The sequence below is a fragment of the Prosopis cineraria genome, unplaced genomic scaffold, assembly GCF_029017545.1.
Source record: "Prosopis cineraria cultivar Desert tree isolate PC_DT_omini unplaced genomic scaffold, ASM2901754v1 PC199, whole genome shotgun sequence".
NCBI lineage: Eukaryota > Viridiplantae > Streptophyta > Magnoliopsida > Fabales > Fabaceae > Prosopis > Prosopis cineraria.
In genome coordinates this window covers 20,148-41,001 of record NW_026555526.1, presented here as the reverse complement: position 1 = coordinate 41,001, position 20,854 = coordinate 20,148, and the positions used below count along the sequence as shown (strand labels likewise).

The 20,854-nt window shown below is 31.9% G+C and overlaps 2 protein-coding genes across 2 annotated transcripts; both read right to left on the bottom strand.

The window, feature by feature from the left end:
- Positions 1-1,341: 1,341 nt before the first annotated feature.
- LOC129295831 (uncharacterized) lies at positions 1,342-7,219 on the bottom strand. The gene is made up of 3 exons (XM_054934407.1): positions 6,865-7,219; positions 2,511-2,625; positions 1,342-1,692 (listed from the first exon to the last, which is right to left on the bottom strand). The coding sequence occupies exons 1-3, from the start codon at positions 7,087-7,089 to the stop codon at positions 1,619-1,621; spliced, it is 414 nt and encodes a 137-aa protein (XP_054790382.1). The 5' UTR covers positions 7,090-7,219; the 3' UTR covers positions 1,342-1,618.
- Positions 7,220-13,693: 6,474 nt separating this feature from the next.
- LOC129295833 (glucuronoxylan 4-O-methyltransferase 3-like) lies at positions 13,694-15,100 on the bottom strand. The gene has a single exon (XM_054934412.1). It carries the CDS (start codon positions 14,931-14,933, stop codon positions 14,040-14,042), a length of 894 nt encoding a protein of 297 aa, XP_054790387.1. The 5' UTR covers positions 14,934-15,100; the 3' UTR covers positions 13,694-14,039.
- Between the last annotated feature and the right edge of the window lie 5,754 nt (positions 15,101-20,854).

The following is a 20,854-nucleotide window of genomic DNA, read 5'->3' as shown; positions in this document are numbered from 1 at the left end:
TCATTTATGCTAGTTAAATTATTATTGTTTCTTGTCATTTTCTGTATTCATGATTGTCAAAATAATATACTCATTTGTCATTTTTTATTATTATGCCTGTAGAGTATTACATTTATAAAAATAAAAAAGAATATTAAATTTATTATTTCTCACTATTGTGCTTGTTAAGCTGTTATGATTACTTGTCATTCATATGCATACTTGTCAAAACAATAGATGAACTTGATATTTTTATTATCATGCTTGTTCGAACATTAGACTTAATATTTTACACTCGAGCTTATGAAACTGTTATTGTTACTTCTCATTTTTTTTTATGCATGTTTGTTGAAACAGTATGTTTTTTCTAGCTGAAATTCAAGAGGGTTATTTATTTTCACTTTTCTCCTTCAATTTCCTTTTCCAGATTTGACACAAGGGACTTCAAAGCAAATGCAAAATTCAAAATCCTTGAGTTCTTTTTTACAATTAATTTGCTCCACGTGTCTTCAATACGATTTTCTCTTATATAATATCATCATCATCATCATCATCATCATATAAATCACCCTGAAAGCATATTCAAAGATGGCATATCCTTCATCATTTTACACCCAAATTTTCTGTTTCTCCAAATCCAGGGTTCATGATAGAATAATATAATGATAATATCATAATTACAAAATTACTCCTAACCCTATTAAAACACATTTTTAAATCACTCTACGTCTCTACCTCTCCTCTAGTCTGCATCAAGCTATCATACTGTTCTAATAGCATCAAGGTATGATTTTCTTTATTACATACACTTTATGTGCAATCACATCATCAACCCAAATTTTTTAAAAAGAAATCAATTTTAGATGTACAACTCACACATGCCAATGCAATGTTGAAACATAAGCCTCACACTTTGCGCGAAGCTGACATTGCCAATGAGACAACTAGAATTAGAGGGAGGCTAGGAGGGAACAAATAAGAAATACTGAAATAGGAAACTTGATGAAGGAACATTTAACTTTTTTGAAATATTGAAAGCAATCATATTGGAATTATTGGACACTAAACGTGGAAATTTCTTCCAATAAGAATTCAAATCTTGAATGGGGAACAACAATTTCATGACTTCAAAAACAGTACATAGAACCCAAGTCAAACTGAGCTAGGTGCTCTAGATGCGTGACTTGTCATCAACCTAACCAAATGATCAAACCAAGTCCAGACTGGTTAGTTTTCTTTGGGCCATTTTTCAAGGTTGAACCTGATCCGAAATGGCCAACCCGATCAAGGTTCATTGGGTTACAAAGTCAAGTAAACAGCCCTATTTGCATTTAATTCTTTTATAAGGTCCAAGAGCAATGCTTTGAGAGTAAGGATTGCATCCATTAAGCTTTGAGAAAATATGATTTTTCAAGACTGCGTCATTTCAAGGAAAATGAACTAACAGATTTGTAATGCCACTCATCTTGCAATATTACATGAACTAACTTTCACAAAAAGAAAACTAATTTGACTGCTCACAAAGTCATAAAATAAGCAGAAATACGTCACAAAATGCAGAATCCATTTGCCACACTACTGGTTCTTTTTATCATTCTCTTTCGCCTTTCATCATCTTCCCCTATTCTCTGTCAATATTTCAACGAACACGGCGGGCTTTCTCTTCCTGTCCTATGCCAAGGGATTTCTGGGCATTTGCAATACCTTCCGGATCTGCAGTGCAGCATAACACAAACCATATTAACAATACTACATGGCAAAAAGATCTTCCTACATCCTAAATACTCTCCCTGATTCTATTTATAAGTTATTCTCAACATTTTTATCAGGATAAAAAAAAAACTTTAAAACTTATTATCTCTATCTAAAAATTAAACAAATTTTCAACTTTATCCTTATTAATATATATACGTTAAAAATCAAATACTCAAACATTTAATAATCTATCTAATATTTAATAAAGGCAAAGGGTAAAGATGAATACAACCATCATTGAGGTCCTATAAATAGGATCAACATAAACACTCTTTCTCTCTCCCTTATAAATAGGATTAGAAGAGCAGAGCCTATTAATGTCTGCTTTAAACAGATGTAATAAGCTGGTTTTGGCGAATAAAGAGCAAGAACAGTGACTCTATAGAGTTAATTCAGTGGATACATCCCAGAGTTCCCAGTCAAATTTTGAATTTACAATTCAATAATCTTGTGATGCATCTAACTCTGAAAATCCTAGCCTTTCGAGAGGTCAACTGTAATGAATGGGCCTGGTCTTAGTGTGGGCCTGAGCCATGGAGAACTTTATGTTAATGGGCCAGATGCTTTGACAGAAGAGACAACACAATTCTTCACACCCGATTATAAACCCTTACTCTTCTGTCATAGGCATCTGGCCCATTAACATAAAGTGCTCCATAGCTCAGGCCCACATTACGATCAGGCCCATTCATTACATCAACATTTCCATAGAATTACTCAGCTGTATACACATTCATTAATCTGCTCAGGAAGAAGATGAAAGGAATCCAACTTACCAAAGAACTGTGTAAAAATGCGTGTGAAGAAGTTCAAGTTGCGAGAAACATTGTATGCCATGGCAGGCGGAAGAGGCTTCACCAGCGTGTCAATGCTAAAAACTCGTTGAAGAAACTGCAAGTCAAAAACATATATTCATTTAAAAATTGGATAGAAAGCGACCAGATACTCCACTAATTTCCCAGAAAACAAAAATATGTGCAATCATTTAGAGTCAATGAAGTAAAGCGAAGCAGCCATAAAAGATGCAGTTAGAAAAGAATGCAAATTGCAATCTCTGCGTAATATACATGTGACATTTCAAATTTCTCACGAGAAAGTTATAGCCAATTAACTTCTTTCAATTTAAGATGATCAGTTAAAGCTTTACGATAATCCGACAGCATACTTGGCGTATGATTCCAAAAGGTGAATCCCGAGAAAAAGTTGGGGCTCTACACCCACCACCAGTTTATCACGAGAACAATAAACCACATTCGGCATACTTTAGTATAATATAAACTTTTCACAGTCAACATACAAACCAGCTTTCTCAATTATATATACATTATAAGGAAAATTAACTAGCTGACAGCTGTGCATTCCATCAAGCACAGCTGACAGAGGAAACAAGAATTTTCAAATACAAACGACAGTTTCCCAGGGCCCCATATTAGCTATCATTTGACAGACTATAGAAGTACAATTATAAAGGCAATGCAACTTATGATTTTCAAAAACCCTGCACTTGCCTCTATTCAACTGTTCAATCTACAATGTAAACGAACCAACAGAGATGACAAACAACATTGGAATTTTAAAAACAAACACCAAGCAATTAAGGAACCTTACTCTGAACCAGGATGGTTCAAATAATCCATTTCTAGGTAATATATATAACTTTTGTGCTAAGTAACTAAAAAATCATCTTGGAGCTTGAAGGTGGGCAGGAGATAGAAAAGGCCTAACTTCAGAAAATAAAAATTCCTCAGGGAACCTTATCTCTCTAACAATACATATGTCAATAAAATAGTGGATTTTGCAAGATGGGTGAGAAAATAATAATGAATTAAAAACTTATCTGTTTCATCAGTGCAATAAAAGGTAAAATATAGCTCCATTTATAGAACAGTAAACTTCAAAGTTGGCAAAGACAGAAGTTCAAAGTGAAGCACTTGGGATGTTCAATCACCCATATCAGTCAAGTCAACTACATCAGATCTACATGTCAAGTACTTCACATTGTTAAAAAATCATGTCAACTATGTGGCTTGAATAAAGTGAGTTGCATTATGCATCCCAGATCTTCATAAAACCAGTTCAAGTCAGCAGGGAAAACAAGGATGTATTACTGTTGATAGCGCAAGCACATTTTTGGCTAGAATGGAAAACAGATCATGTAGTGTTGAACTGGTTGGCTTTATTGAGTTGTTCATTTAACTGCATTTGGAAAATACTAATCCATTCAACAGCAAAAACATTGTGGGAGAAGGAAAACCTTTTTATGCATAAGCCAGCATTGGAGGAGCAAATAAGTATTCGGAAGAAAAAAGCACGGTCAAATGACAGAGCCCAAACAAAGTAATAAATTGGCATGATATAGCATTTGAGACCTACTTATAAATGAGCACATGGGAGCCACTCCTTATTCCCCATTTTCTTTTATTGTCATATTTTCAAGCACAGTCAAATCAATGGATGAGACCGTGAAACTACAAAGTTTTCCTCTATCATAATTTAATTATTATCTTTCTAGTTTTGGCTTTACATCTATGTGCAACAGTTGCATAAAATTCAAAATTAAATTCCTTTCTTTTAACGACAGAAAGTTTGAGTGAGTTGGGTCTCAAAGGCTAGCAAAGATTAGGAGAAGTCTTATGGCTTAACTAGTGCTCATAGAAGTACTTATATTACCCACCAACAAAGTTTTCACATTGGCAATGAAATTCAAACCCACGACCTTGTAAGATATGAGTTATATTCTTACCAACCAAACCAACATTTGTTGGCAAAATTGAATTCTTAATTCCTAAGACAGAGTACATGGGAATTTATATGATTGAGCATGACATAACTATAACATGGCAAAACATAAGGAGGAAAGTAATTTTGAGAAAGTGATCATGTTAAAAGCCAGGATGTTTTAATTTCTCACAAAAAGCAGAGAAAAAACTATAAACATTATTACCAGGAAAAGAATAACAATGGAAAAACAAAAATGCAAATGAGTAATCTTCACCATGATATGGCCGGAATTTATTTATGCATCACCAGTTAACCAGTATCAGGAATATCTTCAACAAGGATGACCTCAAACAATCTTAGCACACTTTAAAGTGCTTTGTAATTTCTCTAATAACCAAATCACACGACTCAAAATATAAAACCTAGGTTTAGGAATTGGGTATTTTATGTCTTAATCTTTAGTTACTGAGAACAGTAGGAATTATGTGTTCTTGTCTTGTTACTGCTGCGTTATGCTACCCTGCTTGTAAATTTTTAAAGAATAAGTTTTGATTCATAATGGAAGAAATTTAAGAGTTATAATCAAGCTGACTAGGTCTAGGATCATAGTGTTTCAATGCCCATAGAATAACATAAAGCTCCATTTAGAGTTTTGCATGCTAGGCTTTTCTTTGATTAGTGGCTTTAGAGTTATAAGAACTATAAATTATATAGTAAGAAGACTGAATTCTTGATAAATTATTCCCAACCCTATGAAATCTTTTTTTTTTTTTTTGGCCGAATCCTTAGAAATCAAGCTACAATAACTATATTTGATTGGAAATAATGATCTCTATTAAATCAATTATTAAATTTAAAGTGCCACGTTTAATCTTCCAAGAGTAAAACTTCATGTTACAGTTTCTACGCTTGAAATGTCTAGGAAATTTTAGCCTCAGCTAATAAAGCCTTAATCCTTCTGCTGTGTAAATTACTATTTCAGTGGCAAGCAACTATAACCAGCTTCCTATCCATGCCCTTAAGCTTGTACACAATAACATAACAGTCATGAAGCTCTGTTACCAGAGCAGACATAAGATGGGGCTAGTCGGTATATACTATTTTTCTTTTCAAACATGAATGAGGCCAAAATCAACAAACAATAAAAACTAAAATCAAAAACAAAATTATCCACCCCTCTCAAAACCCAAAGCCACATCTATCAGCAAAATATATCAGCTGCACAGAATCAACCACCTTCCACCAAACATGCAAGCCTACCTCAAGATCAAAACTCAAATTTGCTAAGGAATCAGCACACTGGTTTCCTTCCCTAGCAATATGAGTAACTTGGACCTCCTCATCATTCTCCCACCATCTCCAAATCTTATCCAAAACTCAACAGTACTTATCAGAAGCATTTCTTCCCTTCTGCAACTTCTGAACAACTGATAAAGAGTCTAACTCCAATAAAATTCTTCTATACCCAGCATTCCAACACAACAAAGGACCAGTAAGAACACCCCATAACTTAGCTTGAAAAGCTGAACACCTCTCCACCCTTCTTGCAAAACCAAACAGCCAGTTTCCTTCGCAACCTCTCACAGAACCTCCACAACAAGCTAGCTGACTAGATCCCTCACTAGCACCTTCTGAATTCTGAATCAAGTTAAAGATGGACCCTGGGAAGTGAGCGGACATAAGAATTGCATGATTGGTAGATACCACCAACCAGCAAGCTTTCACAAGTTTTGTACTCCCTCTGATTTTATATATAAGTTACTTCTAACTAACTCACTGGAATTAAGGAGAGGTAGTAAATTATTGATTTTATCTAAAAAAGAAAGAAATTTCTCATTTTATATAAGTCACTTCTAACCACCCCATGGGAAAATTAATTGAATAACCTCATCCGATAAATACATGAAAACTATGCAACAAACATCTTTCAAATGGACAGAGCATGATAACTATGCGAACACTGGACAATTGATTTGAGATACTAGTTGAAAAATCTAGATTCATGAATATTTGTGTTCATATGAGGGGGGAAAAATCAATTCTCCGTAATTTAACTATGTACAAATAATCCAAAACGCGAATGCAGAGCATCCTGCAAAATGCTTCCAAAATACCACAAAACCAGCAAGCTTTCACAGGTTATACAGGCAGAAACACAAAAATGAATAAATTTTGTACAAAATCATACAGGAAGCAATGATTTAGTTTTCCGTATAACAAACCCCATTATAAGAAACCAACGGTAAAACAAATTGAATAATCTCGTTCTAATGGACAGCATGATAATATGCTAGCATGGAGGATCATTGGAAAGAATAAAGTAAAAGATGAAAGGGGTTTAAAACCCAGAATTTAAAAAAAAAAAAAACAGAATAATAATAATTATCCAAAGAAATTACCAACAGTAACCTGGAAATTGCGCTGGAAGCTGTAGCGTAGCTCCGGATCAATCTCGAGGGCTTCATCGTCATCGGGGTTGTTATCAAGCTTAGACTTCTTGCGAGGGACATGCATAGTTGGAGTGGTGCCGGGTTGATTGGTAACTTTGAGCTTTGCGTCAGGGAATTCTGGCTTGTTGCCTTCTTCGCCCCTCCATGGAGCCGAAGACAATAGTTGCTTCTTGCTCTTAGCCATTGGCTCCAAAACTCAGGATCCCCAATGCTTCAATTATCAATCTGCCTCTCAGACTCGAAGTCAGGTATATGGTGAGATAAGGTTCTTGCTGCGCTTGCTCAGTCAGAGTCTGGCAGCCCTTGGAGCGGGTCTGGAATATGGATAACATATGAGACTAGGAATTGCGGGTTTAATTTTTATATTTTACAAAAATAATAACTCATTATTTTATAATTTATAAATAATGAAAAACATTATAAATTGTATTTTTTAAAACAAATATTTTAAACATTACAACATTTTTAAATAATAGTAATTTTATGACAATATTATTTAAATAGTAACATGCTCCAATGATTGTTTTTAACGAAGTTTTGGAAGATTTATTACATGTTAAATTTACTTTTTCAATTTTCAAAAGATTTAAGTAACTTCAACTAAATTTTCTAATACAAAAATTACAATTCAAGTATTAAGATTTTAAAAAATATAACTTCGTGGTTACCATTTAAAAGTTTTTGTTCGGTTACTTTAAAAACAACAATGTTAAACTCATTAAGAAAGGTCTATTCTTTAGTTTCAATACTAAAGTTGCTAAAAACAGTCTAGTTTATTTTCATCCTTATCTTAAGAAAAAAGAAAAAAATATTATCACATTTATAGATGTGTAAAGCCAAATCTAAGAATCTTTTCCCCGTGCAAGATTACAAGTCTAATTTGTTGGAATCCTCCTAAACTTGAGTGAGTGAAGCTAGGTCAATACAAATGGTGAAAGCCGAGGTGTTGAGAAATTTGTAGGATGTGGTGGAGTTGTGAGGAATTGGAGAAGGGAGTGGATGATGAGTTTTTCAAGGAATCTGAGATGCTGTCATGCTTTCCAAGCTAAGTTCTGGGGTGTGTTGACTAGTTTGGAGTTCTACTAGCAAGAGCTGGTTTTCAAAAGGTTGTGATAGAACTGTAGATAGTTGATTTAATGGCAGTCAAGCAGCATCTAAAAAGGGCTATGGGAGTGTTGGGTGCAGGCTTGCAAGACGGATCGTTGGATGGAGACGAAGAGAGTACGTACCTTGGGAGGGAAACCAGTGTGTCGATGCTTTGGGAACTCTTGTGGAAAGAGACAGCACTACATCCAATTGATTTGTTTGGCTGACATGTGTAGTTTTCCTTTTGAGATGGGTTGATGATGTTGGAGGATTTGGGTTTTTTTTTTTTTTTTTGAGTTTTGTTTTTGTATCTTTAGACTATAGGCTCTTTTTCAAAATTATTAAACTTACAAGTTTAAATAAACTCATAATAAAAATGTAAACTCAAACTGTAAATATTTAAAAGTTTATCTTTATTAATAAATAGTTTTTAAAAGTACATGATTATATAATTAAAACATAAAATATGATTATAATTTAATTTAAATATATTCTACATATAAATTATTAAAATTAAATCCATCTACATTCATATATTATTATACTGAACATACAAATTTTAAAATAGGGCAACTTATTTTTGATATTTTTTGTTTTTTTATTAATATTATTTTTTGTTTTTTTTTGTTTTATTTTTTCATTGCACTGGGTCATGCCACTTTTATGAACCAGGTAAACTCAAAGAATTAACTTGTGAATTTAATTGAGTTTTATCCAATTTAAATTTATGAATGAGTTAATATGATTTTATAAGTTAGAAATATAAAATCAATAAATTCGGATAGTTAACTTAAAAGTTTAACAACGATGCCCCTTTTCTTACCCAAGAAAAATATTGATGCTAAATATTTAAAAAAATAATTTATCAATAGATTAATGATAAATGTAATATAATTGCTTTTTCTTTTTTTTTGGCCAAAATATAATTTCTTTTTCAAGTTCTAGTCAAAAGTTGGCTTTGACACTATTTGTTATAAATTGAAAAATATGATAAGATTACAAAGCATGCTTTTTCTATAATATAAAACTTATCATTTTAAATAATAATTGTACACTCAACCATTTAATTGTGGGCGATTATTATTGTCATCCTCTAGTAAAATTTCATGGACATATTTTTCACAAAAAAAACTTTTCTATAATAAGCAATTGTACATAAAACATTGATACTAAATATTTTTAAAAAATAATTTATCAATAGATGAATGATATATGTAGTATCATTACTTAACCTTCATCAATTTTTTAGTTATCATTTCATTTATTTTAATCGTTGATTAATTATTTGATAAAGATTATAATATTTAATTTTTTTAAGTTAATAATATAGAGGTGTATCAAAATTTAACTTCGAAACCACTTGTTACAAATATGAAATGATTATCCAAAAATAAAAAGATAATAAATGATTAGGCTCTGATACCATTAATTTTTAACAATATGCAAGATTATATTTGTAAGTGATCATATCTAGAATGATGAATTTTTCTTTAAATAATTATATAATTATTTCATTTAATTAATAACAAATATTTCACAATCATATCTATAAATTGAATAAAATATGATAAGATTATGATGAATACTTCTTTTACAATATAAAACTTATGATTTTGATCAACTAACATATAACTTTTGGTAAAAAAGGCGAAAGGTAACTAGATAAACTTTTTTACCTATTGGCCTGTAAAATTATTTACAAGTTAAATGTGAAAATTACTTACATAAACTTAGAGTTTTATTTATATTATGATTTTCTAAACTGATAGAGTAGCCTATTCATGTTAATTGATGTATGTGCATAACTGTTGTAATGTTCTTGCTTGCTATAACATGTGTAATAAGGATGCATGTATAGTGTTGTAAATGTATGACATGAAAAAGTGATACCTTAATTTAAGATAGAGGCATGTGGCCCTGTTTTTTATAAGGCTAGAAAGTCTTGGCCTAGTTGATGATGATCAACTAGGAGGACTCAAAAGTGTATGAGCATTCACATAGCTAGAGGTGGAAGTTCACCTTATGAAGATGTATAGACCATGGTCTTAGCATGTGTGTGATGCTTGTTGCCTTATGAGTACTATAGCCAACAAGCATGGTTGGGCTACTCCCTGCCACTTTATGAGTAGTTGGTAGGGGGAGTACTCAATGTCTTGCCCAATTTGTTAGGGAGAATCTATAGTTTAGAGGTGGTAAAGAGGTATTAGCCTTGTTTCTTCCACTAATGGTGAGCTTGGACTGACTAGAGAGGTCCTGTATAAAGCCTATGGGTTCAATCAGGAGATTTGAAAGTTTGTGGAAATTATTAGTGTAACATATTCATGCATTAATATTTATCACTTGCATCAATGATGTGATTGTATTCATGCTTATATATGAACTTTATGCGTTTAAAATATGTGTTAATGCTACTCTATCCCTTGTTTATAATTTTTCCTGCTAAAGGGTATTTGAGATTATCTAGTTATTGAGACTTTTGTCTCATACCATTACTTCATGTCTATAAGTTTTGAGGATTCAAAAGGGCTAAGAAAGGAAGTACAAGAAGAGTAGCCATGCCTATTATGGTTGTAATGCTACTCTTGGGATATAAATATATATTTATTAATAGTGTTAAAAGTTGCCAAAGATTATACATATATGGATATATGTTGTTTTAGAGACTTTCTTGTAATATCTTTTATTGCATATTTTCCCTTTTTGTGGTGTATGTTTTAGATTGGATGGTCTTAGATGTCATTACAAGCAAGTGTGTAATTTTATTATTTTGATGGAAAGTGCTTCTTGATATATATTGAGATGTTGTTCCTAGCTTGTGGTGCCTAAGTTGAGCTAAAAGTATTTTGTTAATAGGCAAGATTTGACCATTGTAAAAGGTGTGACTTATTCTACTAGGGAGATGTATGTGCTTATGTGGTTATTTGTGTGTGTTAGCTCATATAAGTCCACCTACGTGAAAAGTGACATTGTGTAACCAAATTGGGCATGTAATGTTTTACATGTACTATTGTATGTTAATCAAGTGTTTTTAGTCCTTTTAGACTTGGTTCAAGGTCTAAGGTGATCTAATGATGTAAGATATTGAATTGGAACACTTAGCGTGCTAAGTTTTAAAAGAAAAAGTGCTTTTTTGCACATTGAGTGTCCAAATTGAGTTCGGACTGTTGGATCGTATCAGAACTTGCTTCATTAGTTAGCTTGTTTCTTAATTTTTATATGGGCAGTTGAATCACTCTGATCAAATATCATATGTGAACATGATGCACACAAGAAGTTAGTGTCAGATTAGATGTCATGACAGCAAAATCTAGAATGTGCACCTCGAAGCATAGGGTGCATGCAGTGGCGTATGTCACAAAGCATGACTTGGTATCTCTATTCCACATGCTGCAGCGTATGCGGTACAAGCCATGGTGTATAGCTCTTTTTGGAAGAAATAACCGTTTCACTTTTTCTTTCAAAGTTGTGAGGTTTATGTATGCATATTCACTTTTATTAAACCTTAAACTTATATCTATGGGTTGAATTTAAATTCGGGATCTCACATTTTCAAAACTTCTTTTAAAAGTATTGTGATTATTTATTCCAATGTTGTGGTGCAAATAAGTAAAGTTTGTGGTTAATTTGTGGGACTTTACATGAGACCTATTAGCATTTAGTTGAGGATGATGTCTTCAAAATGGTAAATTCTTTATGAAATTCTAAACATCTACTCACTTCTCTAAACAAATCTTTCATCACATTAATTCTTAAAGGATAGAATCCTATTTTTGTTAAGGATTTAAGACCCATAAGTTTATGTAATGTGGCTTAAAAGATTGTATCAAATGTCCTCTGCAATAGGTTGAAAGAAATTCTTCCAAAACTCATCTCTCCATTTCAAAGTGCTTATCTGAAAGGGTGACTCATTTTTTATAATGTTTTGGTACCTACTAACTTGGTTCACCAGATCCATATTGCAACAGGGAAATAATGGAAATTATGTGCTCTTTATCTAGATTTCTCCAAGGCTTTCAATCAATTATCATGGCAATATTTAAAAGCCATTTTACATAAAATGAATTTTCTGACTATGTGGGTTAATCTTCTTATGTAATGTGTTTCTACATTGGAATATTACATCAATTTCAATAGTTGCTTAACTCAACCTATTTTTTCAAAGAATGGCATTAGACAAGAAGATCCTCTATCTCCTTACCTTTTCATATTGGCTACTAATGTTCTATCTTGTTTATTGGTACATTATGAGCAGCAGGAATCTTTTCAAGGAATCAAACTATGTCCATCATCCTTTCTAGTTTCTCATGTTCTTTATGCTGATGATTTATGCATTTTCTTTCAATACACCAAGAGTGGTCTAGCAACTATTAAAGACATCATTTATGGATTTTGTCGCTGATCAGGGAAGAAAGAACATTTGCAAAAATCTACCTTACTTTTTAGCCCAAATATTCTAACAAACTTGTAATAAGAAATTTTAGATTTTTGGGGCATCTAATTGAGCACATCTTTTAGGAAATACCTAGGTCCCTAGATTGATGCTAGTAGAGATAAGTAAATTATTTACAATCGGGTTCTAGATTCTATTGACAAAAGGGCAGCCTCATGGCAGACCAAATTATTGTCTCAAGCTTCGAGGTTGACCCTCATTAAATCTATTTTTTCTGCTTCTAATATTTACATTTTGTCTTGTCTTAACCTTCCAAAGAAAATTAGCGATCTTATTGATGCCAAATTGGTCAATTTTTTTGGCGAATTGATGAAGGCGAAAGGAATATTCATTTACTGAGGAAAGAAATGTTGTTTGGACTAGTCAAGTTTGGGAGTCTAGGCTTAAGGAATACTAGGAAGATGAATGTGGCTCTAATTGCTAAACAAATTTGGAGAATTTTGCAAGCAGAACCTCACTCATTGTTGGGAAATACCTTGAAGTTGAAGTATGTGGACTCTCGAAATGGTTTCTCTTTGAAAAAGCCTTACAATTCCTTTTGGTATTGGAAAGGTATCTTTGATTCATCAAATCTCATCATTCATCATCTCAAATGGCAATAAGTTGAAAATGGAGCTTCCATTCTGATCACTCATGCGCTTCGGTGGTCTCCTAACTCTTCTATTGCCTAGGCTCTCAATATCTTCACAGTAGCTAATCTGATGATGCAAAAGTCTAACTCATGGTCACAACTTAGTTGGAATATTCCTTTATTAAGAAATTTGTATGACTCAAATTTAGTTTGTCATATTATTAAAATTCCATTATCTTTGTGTGGCTCTACAGATCGATTAATCTGGGATTCTGGCACTTTCATTGTCCAATAAGGTTTTAGATATCTTAACAGGCTTGCAGGGGATTCACATCTAGCAAGAGAAATTATTTGTCAGTTTCTTTGGAAACTACATCTTCCTTATAAAACTCTCCTTTTATTTAGAAATTAGTGCATAAGGCAATCCCCACAGGTGATATTCTTCTTGGTCGTCATGTTCCTGCCTCAATTACGTGTCCTTGTTTTATACTTTTTGTGAATGTCCTTTTGTTAAAGCTATTTGATTTGGCTCTCTGGAAATCTATTTAGGAAAAATTCCTAATCAAGGTTTGGCTTTTTGGCTTTTAAGAGTTTCAAATAAATTTTATAGGGCCAAGGATTTTTCTTTGATTGAGGAAATTTTCATGCTTCTACGTTTTAGTTTAGTGTCAGTAGAACAAATTAAGCAATATTATACTCCTTTATTCTCTTCTTTTTCTTCTTTATCTGTACAAACTTATAAACTGTAACTTTTATTACATTAATTTATCGTAGGACCATATTTCTGTTTTTTTAAAAAAAAAAAACCTGAGACAGTGAGACTTATTCGCTATGCAAACTGTATGGTCATGTACGAGAAAACATACATATAAAAAGATAAGTGGGTCCCACCTAAACAAGTGAGCCACATGCTCATTGGCTTCCTCTTCCATGCGCTCTTCCGCCTGAATTACACGGAACCTAAAAATTCAAGACCAAGGCATGATCCATGGTCTCTCTCTCCCTCTCTGGACTTAATTGGAATTCCTTATTGCTTCTGGGGGCAAAATGGTCTACCCAGGCGAGCTCTGTGGCTTGGAATAGTGAAGTGCCTGATCCTCCCTTCTTGTTCCCTCAAATATCCTTCACACAAAAACCCTCTGGAAAACTTATCTTCCACAACCCTATCCACATCATGTACAAACACATCAGTCTCACCTTCTTCTCTGTTCCTCGCCATCATCCCCGCCGTGTAAATCGCGCTCATCCTTCCCGGAGCTCCGTCGAAGTACCCCGTCGGGGCGTCCACCATTATTATGTCCCAATCCACGTCGTATATCTCGCTCGGAAACCCCTTCAGTGCCAATTTGCACTTGGAGAATCTCGGGTCCGTCACTGTCTTGCAATCTTCTTCCTCCATTCCGATCTTCATCAGCTTGTCGGCTTCTCGGACTTTGGTGTCGTACACCACGTGGTAGGACTCCAGTGAGGGCAATTTCTCTCGGATTTTGCCGATCCATGATTTGTCTTCCTCCAGGAACACTGTCCTGCCGCCGTGATTCAGTGAGGTCCACATCAGGCTGTCGTGGCCGAGGCCGAAGACGAGGAAGTTGCAGGGCGATTTCCTCTGAAGAACTCGAGCTGAGACTGAGATTTCGGCTTGGGTTTGTTGGGGAGTGACGTTGGTGGTGGCGCAGTGGATTATGGCGTTCGCCAGAGACAGTGGGATTTTGGTGCATGTCGGCGTCAAGCACGGTGGAAGTTCCGATTTCGGTGCCTCTGAAGCTTCTGGACTGATAGTTGTGTTTGAAAGATGGGTTTGTGGCTGAGAAATTGGGAAGAAGAAGCTTGATCTGAGTATGAAGATGAAGATGAGGAAAAATGAAAGGCACAGAAAGGCAACTTTGAGGCTGCCTGTGAATTGAGTTTTGTTCCTTATCATTTTTTCTAGAGAGAGAGAGAGAGAGAGAGAGAGATCACTGTGACTTGAATATAGCAGAAGGTGGGGATATGAGTTATTTGAAGGAGAGAAAGAAAGAAAAGAATTGAGATTTGAGACTGTGAATTTGCTTCAGGACAAAATGAAGCTACATGGAGTTCACAATAGGGAGGAGAAAGAAAGAAATAGCAACGACTGTACAGCGCATCTGTGGCGGGTTGCGAAATTTAAAATAGGAAAAATTAACTCATGATCTAAAAAATGAATTTATATAATCCACATCAATTAATATGTATTAACATCAATCAGAAAAATTCTTGCATGCAAAAGAGTATACCCTATATTCCTATTCTATTTAATAAATTGCACCAATTTAATAAAAAAATAATGTGTCCTTATTTTTAATAACTTTATTTTTATAACAAACTGCTACTTCCTTAATTTTTTTTCTTTTTTTTGTCTCATCATTAATAATAGAATTAATTTTTATATTTTATCTGATATGATATGTTTTTATTGAATAATATATAAATAAAGTAGTAGTCTATTTAGTCCAAGTATTTCTCAATCAATCAACATAATATAAAATATAAAATGATGTTATTATATATATATAATATGAGACATTGTTTTAAATTCATCATAATTGCTTGTTCAAAAAAAAATACGTTATGAGATTCACCTAATTTGTGAGAATATAAGAAAACCATGGTAAATCAAGTAAAATAGATCAAGATGGTGAAGTGGACTCCACATGTGGGCCTCACCCTATATTCTCTGTTTGTTTCCATTCATTTCCTTGAATCATTTGCGAGAATGAATCATCATGTTAATTTTAATTAGGTGGGGTACATGCACGAGTATCAAGGTTAATTAAATCACGCTATTATAGTAACTAATGCTATTGAAAAAAAAAAATTATTTCCTATGAATTTCATAATTTACAGCAAACTATTCACAAGAAATTTAAAACCGTCATTATATAGTTCATAATACATAAATAACACTAAAATTAATTATTATAGATGCTTAATTATACCTGATTGTCTAATGGCATGAAGTTCACATTTATTAGTAAAAAAATGGAGGATTTGATCCCACTTACAATATACTCCCTCGGTTAAAAAATGTAGAGTATTTTTTGAAGAGTTCGATGTTAAAAAATGTAATGCATTTTTAATCTTTTGAGATGTAATCATTGCCTTTTTTTTTAAAATGCTCCTATTGATAATTACTTTATATTTATTGTAGGATGTTTAATAGATGTAAATATAAAAAGATAAGGTTAGTTGGAAAGTAGATAATTGATTTATTGAAATGAGATTCGATTAAAAATGTCTTATATTTTCTGACGTAAATAATAATTTATCCTTTTGAAACACCTACTAGAACACATCATCGTGGCTGGCATATTCACCGACGAAGTTCGGTGTGTGTGTATTCTAAATTATTTTCCAATAATATATACATATATATTGTAATAATATATAATTATATCATATCGTGACATGCACTATATTGACATATTGAAAGGGGATTTGGTGGGTGCATGATATTAAAAAATAGTGATATTAGAAATGAAGGCTTAGAAAATAAGGAAGTAAGTTATGATAATGATTGTATTAATATTTGTGTGTTTTGTTTGTTTATTGAAACAGAAGAATCTGAGAGATGGGAAAGAATAAGGAGAGTTGGTAAGATGAGTTAGTCTTGACCAAAGGTGGCCAAGTCATGGTTGTTAAATTATTGGTCATGGTTGGTATAACAGCAGGTGGGGCTTGGGGAAGCATGCATGATTGACTTTTGTCGTTCATTTTCACTTTCTTCTATGGGTAAAATCGTCTTTACATTTTGACTCTTATGTATTCCCAACTAAATGTTGTGAATGTTTTCATGGGGGAGTTTGAGTATTATCCTTATACTAATATAAAAACTCTCACTCTATTAAAAAATATAAAATATTTTTTAAGAGTTATATATCAAAAAATATAAGGCATTTTTAGTCTTTTGAGGTGTAATCATTATATTTTTTCAAAAAGTATTCCTATTGATGAATGACTTTATATTTATTGTAGGGTTTCTAATAGAGATAAATATGTAAAAATGTAGTTAGTTTGAAAGTAAGTAACTACTTTAATGGAGGTAAAATTTGATTAAAAGTATCTAAAATTTTTAAATAGAGGAAGTACTAAATATACGTTAAGGTTTAAAACTGTGAGAACTGAGAAGAAAGGATTCAAAAGAATGAGGACCCATTTGCTTATTAGAAAGAAATGAATTGGATTAAAACAAGTAATGATAAATATAATTATCAATCCTTATAATTTTATTAGGTTTTACTTTTAGTATTTATTTTTTAGTAATTTTAGTTCGTATAATTTTCATAAGAATGAGTTATGTTTGTTACTTTTATCTCTATAGTTTCAATGTATGACTGAAAACATTGATAAAAACTATAGTGATTAAAAATAAAATTCAATAAAACTATATGAACCAATAATTTTTTTCCAAAAAAAATAAAGATATAAATACAATGATCATGATGTGATAAAAAGATAAGTCAACTACGTTTATAAGGAGAATGAATAATTTAATTTATAAAATTAGGGGATCATAATTTGATTTTAAAAGATTGGGTTCCAAGCACATATTTAAAGAAGAAAATTTTTAAGCTAACTAGCTCGCATGTAATGTCCAAGATATAAATGAAGAAATGAGAATTATGACATAACCATTTTGTGATTGCAAAAGTCTCTTGAATCTCGACTTGCTTAAGGGATATGTGGACTTGTCTTGTTTTCTCTTGCTAATTTTTCTTCTTTTAATGCCTAAGTTGCTGACATTGTAAACTTTTTTTTTATTATTAATATATTTTCTTTTTTTACTCAAAAAAAAAGGACATGTGGACTAGCTCATCCACCTGTCTGCATTTTGGTGAGGCTTCACCTCCGGTTATTAAAAAAAAAAAAAAAACCTTGTAAATATGCATCGGGTGATCGGATCTAGATTTTTACTCATTTAATCAAATATAAATTACTAATAACTATCTCATTATAATTAAAAAAATAGTTAGAATATCTAATTATACTAAAAAAATAGCGGATTAGCAACGAAATTTTTTTTTATCTCTAATCCGTCGCTAATTCTGTCACTAAAATTTTATCATTATTTCGTGGCTAATCCGTTAGAAATAATTTACCGACGGAAAATTGCATCGCTAATGATTAGAATATTTTATTCTAATTTAATGACAGAATTTCTGATGAAAAATTTCATCACAAAGCTTTCTGTCATAATTTAGTCGCTAATTCCGTCACAAATTATTTTTAATTTAATTTTATTACTTATAATATATATATTTAATAATTTATTATTATGCTATAAATAAATAATTTAAAAATTATAATTTAAAATAATTTATTATTTTAAATTATTTGTATACTATTAATAATAATTTAAATTGTATACTTAATTATTCTTATTTAAAAATAAAAATAAAAAAATAATTATAAATAAAAATTTAAAATATTATATATTATATAGATACAAATTATAATATAATATATAATGATAATAAAATATTTTTCAATTTAATATTAAATTTATTATATAAAATAAATTTTTAATAGAAATAATTGTCGCACTCGGAAAAATGCGACGCGGACAGCACGCGAGCGGAGGTCCCGACCTTTGCAGAGGGAACCAGATCAAACGAGGAGTCACCATCGAGATTTTGAGGTAAATCTCGAGAAACCGATTAATGGAGGATGAGGGTGGTCTGCAAAATTAGAGAATAGGTTTGGGAGTTGATTGAGTGTGGGGAAGGTGTTAGGCACCCCATAACACTCGTTCGTCAGAACGGTTACCTGAAGTTTGTTGTGCTCTATTAATATAGTTTTATAATTATTTTAATTATCCCTTTTATATTCATATGTTTGATATAAAAATGATAAGAATTAGGTGAGAAATGTTTATTTATTTACGAGGGAGGACGGACGTAACTCAGAATCTGACTCTGAGGCCTACGTACCCTGTGATGGGGATCAAAGTCCACGTAGTTCAGGCTTAAAAGTTTGTTGGTGAAAATATTTTTTTGAAGAGAAATTAATTAGAAATAATTCACCATTTTGTAAATAAAACAATTTTTAAAATTTTGATATGTGTGTTTTAAATTGCAAAAGGTAATTTAATTTTAATTATTTTCTTCATTTTTGAATTTTTGGAATAAAGAAAGAAAAGGGTTTAAAATTATTTTTTTTATGTTTTATGATTGGGAATTTTAACTGTTATACCTGCAGAGCCTTATTAGTTCATATGGTAATGCAATTGCTCTAAATATCTGTGGCGATTCTGAAATCTCACACGACAAAAGAGTTTAAGAATTTTATTTATTTATTTATATTCTTATGTACATTTTTAAGTGTTGATAATAATTTTTTTAGCATGTATATACATGTTTTGAAGAATTTTAATCATCATACCTGCATAGTCTTATTGGCTTATACGGTAATATAATTATCCTAAATATTTGTGGAGATTCTAAAATCTCACACGATAAAGGAATTATATTTAAATACATCTTTAATTTAATTAATTTAATATATAATTTATATATATATTTTAAAAACTTAATCGTTATATCTACAGAGTTTTATTGACTCATACGATAATACGATTATCTTTAGAAGTTTACGGAGATTCAAAAACCTCACATGACTAAGAGATATAATTGGTGAATATGGTTACAATTTAAATGCATTAACTTGGTTAATTAATCTTCTAAATTGGGTATTATATGATTGTTTACAAAAATTATTTATTTATTATAACAATTAAAAATCACTATATCTGTGAGGACTTATTGTCTCACACGATAATGTGATTAATTTAAGTCCTTATGAAAATTCTTGAAGTCTCACATGGGACTTAAATAAATTACTTATTTAAAAAAAAATAGTTGATTTTAACAGTGGGTCATTAAAACTATTGATTATACATATAAATTGGATCTCTATTCCTATGAAATTTTATTGATTTACACGAAATGAGACCACTTTAAATGTCTATAGAAATTCTTAAAATTTCACATGACAAGTAAATGATTAGAGATGAAATTTTTTCTTATTCATTTCATTTTTTTAAAATTGGGTAAGAATCGAATTCTCTTCCCTCTGCCTTTTATAAAATAGGCTTGTCATAATAAATGGAATCGTACATGTAATTGTGATGGAGAATGCCATATGATATGAGTGTAGCAATATTATTGATAAGTAAAGGACCTTAGGACTAATGGAGATAAAGAAATAATGCTCATACATGTTAATATACATATTTAAAGACCTTGCTAAATAATTACACTAATTCTTTATTTGAAATGAGATTGTGCCTAAAATCAAATTTAGCTTAGCTATGATAAGAAGCAAAAATTATTATTTACAATTTCTTTATATTTTTTTCACACTCTCTTTTTTTTAAAAAAATATGAAAATTGCAATGAAATCATTTGGGAACTGAAAAATATGGGACAACATTTAAACATGAAATTCATTTTGGAATAGTAAACAGAAATTAAACACGTGTATTTTGGATTCAGAAGCAAGAACCTGTGTATATGGGATGTCTAGATCTGTCTCACTACTCCTGTCACTCCTCCCTCTCTGATCTCGATCTCTTCTTCCTCTTCTTTGTTTTCTTTGTTTTCAGAAAATTCTCCTTCACGTCTCAGTCTCCTCTTTCTCCTCTCCGTCTCTGTTTCTTCTTTCTCCTCTCCATCTCCTTTCTTCTTTTCCTTTCAAAAAACTCTCAGCTGCTGGTTTCTCGGCTGACTCCGTTTCTCCTCCCTTCGTCTCTATTTCTTTCTCTCTCAACCTCTCTCTTCTCCTTCGGTTCTTTCGTGCTCTGTTTTCTGTTTCTTCTGTGCGTAT

Coding starts and splice junctions, on each gene's coding strand:
- LOC129295831 (XM_054934407.1), bottom strand. CDS start 7,089: ATGGCTAAGAGCAAGAAGCAACTATTGTCTTCGGCTCCATGGAGGGGC. Junction 2,626..6,864: donor GCTTCCAGCGCAATTTCCAG/GTTACTGTTGGT, acceptor TTTGACTTGCAG/TTTCTTCAACGAGTTTTTAG. Junction 1,693..2,510: donor CATTTTTACACAGTTCTTTG/GTAAGTTGGATT, acceptor GCTGCACTGCAG/ATCCGGAAGGTATTGCAAAT.
- LOC129295833 (XM_054934412.1), bottom strand. CDS start 14,933: ATGATAAGGAACAAAACTCAATTCACAGGCAGCCTCAAAGTTGCCTTT.